This window comes from Volvox carteri (genome assembly GCF_000143455.1).
Source record: "Volvox carteri f. nagariensis unplaced genomic scaffold VOLCAscaffold_1241, whole genome shotgun sequence".
NCBI classification, from domain to species: Eukaryota; Viridiplantae; Chlorophyta; class Chlorophyceae; order Chlamydomonadales; family Volvocaceae; genus Volvox; species Volvox carteri.
This window is the reverse complement of record NW_003308504.1, coordinates 1-2,226: the sequence shown is the minus strand read 5'-3', so window position 1 is coordinate 2,226 and position 2,226 is coordinate 1. Positions and strand designations below refer to the sequence as shown.

General features: G+C 57.7%; 1 protein-coding gene across 1 annotated transcript; it reads left to right on the top strand.

Annotated features, from left to right (window-relative positions):
* Positions 1-613: 613 nt before the first annotated feature.
* Positions 614-1,872, top strand: VOLCADRAFT_101463 (uncharacterized protein; the record flags this gene model as incomplete). Its single annotated transcript, XM_002959898.1, has 4 exons — positions 614-788; positions 1,110-1,138; positions 1,456-1,515; positions 1,752-1,872. Coding segments are annotated over 4 exons (384 nt in total), but the record flags the coding sequence as incomplete, so codon positions are not given.
* Between the last annotated feature and the right edge of the window lie 354 nt (positions 1,873-2,226).

Here is a 2,226-nt window from a genome sequence, read left to right as displayed (position 1 = left end):
GAGTATCGTCGCGCGCTAGGAATGTCGCCTGGCCAGCCCCGCTGGCCAGGGTGTGGTTCGTGCGTCGCTGACGCTTCAGGTTTGCCCTCGGGGCGGGTGACCAGTGGACGCAGTCATTAATGCTGCGTTTAGTTGTCTAGTGCTGTGCGTCAGTTCTTTCGGCCGTGCCGGTGTGGCCGCGCTGGACAGCGCTGCGCGCGCTCAGACCGCGCCGTGTGGCGCTAGACCGCGCTTCGGCGCACACGCGCCCTGGCGCTCCGAGAGCAGCAATTAGTACTCTGCAGTAGTGTAAGGCCCTTGGCAGCCCCGGTTTCGCCTCGCCCTGTCCTATCCGACACCCCGAACGCAACCGTACAGCAAGCCATGAAGGCTATAGGACATAAGAAACATTTCCAACGCCAAGTATGTGGTATGGCTGGGACATGGCCTGACTGGGGGACGAGACTTGGGGACGGGACTGAACAACGTACAACATTGTTTCCTTTCCAACAGTGTTCCCGTACCCCGTACCGTCGGTGCCCAAATGTTCTTGCGCTGTTTGCCCACAAGCCGCCACGCGTACCCGCTCACATGCAGCACACGCCACAGCACACTGCCTCTGCGCCTCGCGCAGGGAGATCGCTTCAGGCGACTACGGCGCCTTCGCCAAGTTGGAGCAGGAGGTGCAGGACCTCGTGCGAGGCCGCTTTCAGGGCCCTGAATTCTCACAGCAGGTAGCAGGCTTGCTACAGGTTGCCAGCAGAGAGTCCTTAGACTACTCGTTAAATTTGGCAATCGGTTATCTTGAGGTGCAGTTAAGGGAAGCGTTCAGCGATAAGGGACATCTGATGTGGGTCAGGGATATCGGTCTCAGTCGCGTCACCTGTCGGGCGTTTTCCGCTGTTGTGTAGCACCGGCACCGCCGCCGGCGCAGCAGAGGGCTGACCTGTCTACTTGCAGCTGCGGTACGTCTTTATATTATCACTCGCGTGCTTGCTTTTTTTGTCACTCCGAGCGATGCCTTTCTGTTGTCTCGTAATACCCTAGACACGACCCTAGACACGACCCTTTATATGACCTTTCCGTGTACGTTGTATGTGCTCATCTCTTGACTTTTTTGTTGCATTCAGGATCTTGCGAGGTCGGCTGTTCAAACGTGGTGAGCTGAGATGCGTAATAGCATTACCATTTATTCAACCTTGTTTCCTTTCAGCTGCAATTACTGCTACTGCTACTGCTGTGCTGCTGTGCTGCTGTGCTGCTGTGGGGTCAACACCGTGCCTGCGGTGGTGCCTGCGCTGCGACGCCCATTGCTATAGCTGATGAGAGGCTTGCTTCTAATCACATGTAGCGCTGCATTGCGCCTCTTCGTCGCCTGGTTTATGAGGAAGCCACTTACCCCGAAAAGGCCTTACCGGGCCTTTCGGGTGCACCTAGGGGGGAGGGAGTTACACATGGCGCCACCGCTCCTTGCAGGCAAACTAACGTCGCGTCGCGTCGCAGCCTCAGCCGCAGCCTCGCGGCGCTGTCCCGCCGGTAAGCAATGAACTTCTGTGGGGCTCCCGCCGGTGGCATTGCACCAGTGCGACGGTTTGTTCGAGACACTTCAGCTGATAAACAAGTTCCGAGGGAAAACTGACCAATGCCCTTTTATAGGGGTGAGACGTGTATTTAGCAACCGTACTGACGGACTGCGGTACGGATGTACGGCGACCTCTTGACTACTGGGAAGTGCGTCCTAAGCGGCTGTGTATTTGATCACCTCCTTGCAGGCCGCGGCACAGTCGCGGGGTGGGGACGGTGGAGCTCGCGGAGGTGGAGGAGGATAGCTTCCGTTGGAACTGGCAGGATATCAAGAACCTGCCCAACGGTCTCAACGCGGCCTACAGACAGGTGCGCGTGTACGGCATTGTGGACACAGGTGCTCCTGAGGGTGTCTGACTGATGCGGCGCCCTTTTGGGGGTGCACTCACAGTACTGGCGTGAGGCCCTTCTCGCGCAGAGAAAACTTTGTAAGCATAATTACTTTCATCATCCGGAAACTGCGTGGTATGACGCGGAGCTTTGGTCACAGCTGCTGCTGCCGCTGTAGCATATGTGTGGAAGCGTGCGGTGCGATCGCGTCGCGTCGGGCTGCGGATGTGTGCTGTGTAACAGGACGGGACGAGGGGGAAAGCCCGGGTGAATATGAAAATGGAGTTCCTATATCTATCTCCACCTGGGGTGCCGCATTCCCGGCATCAACCC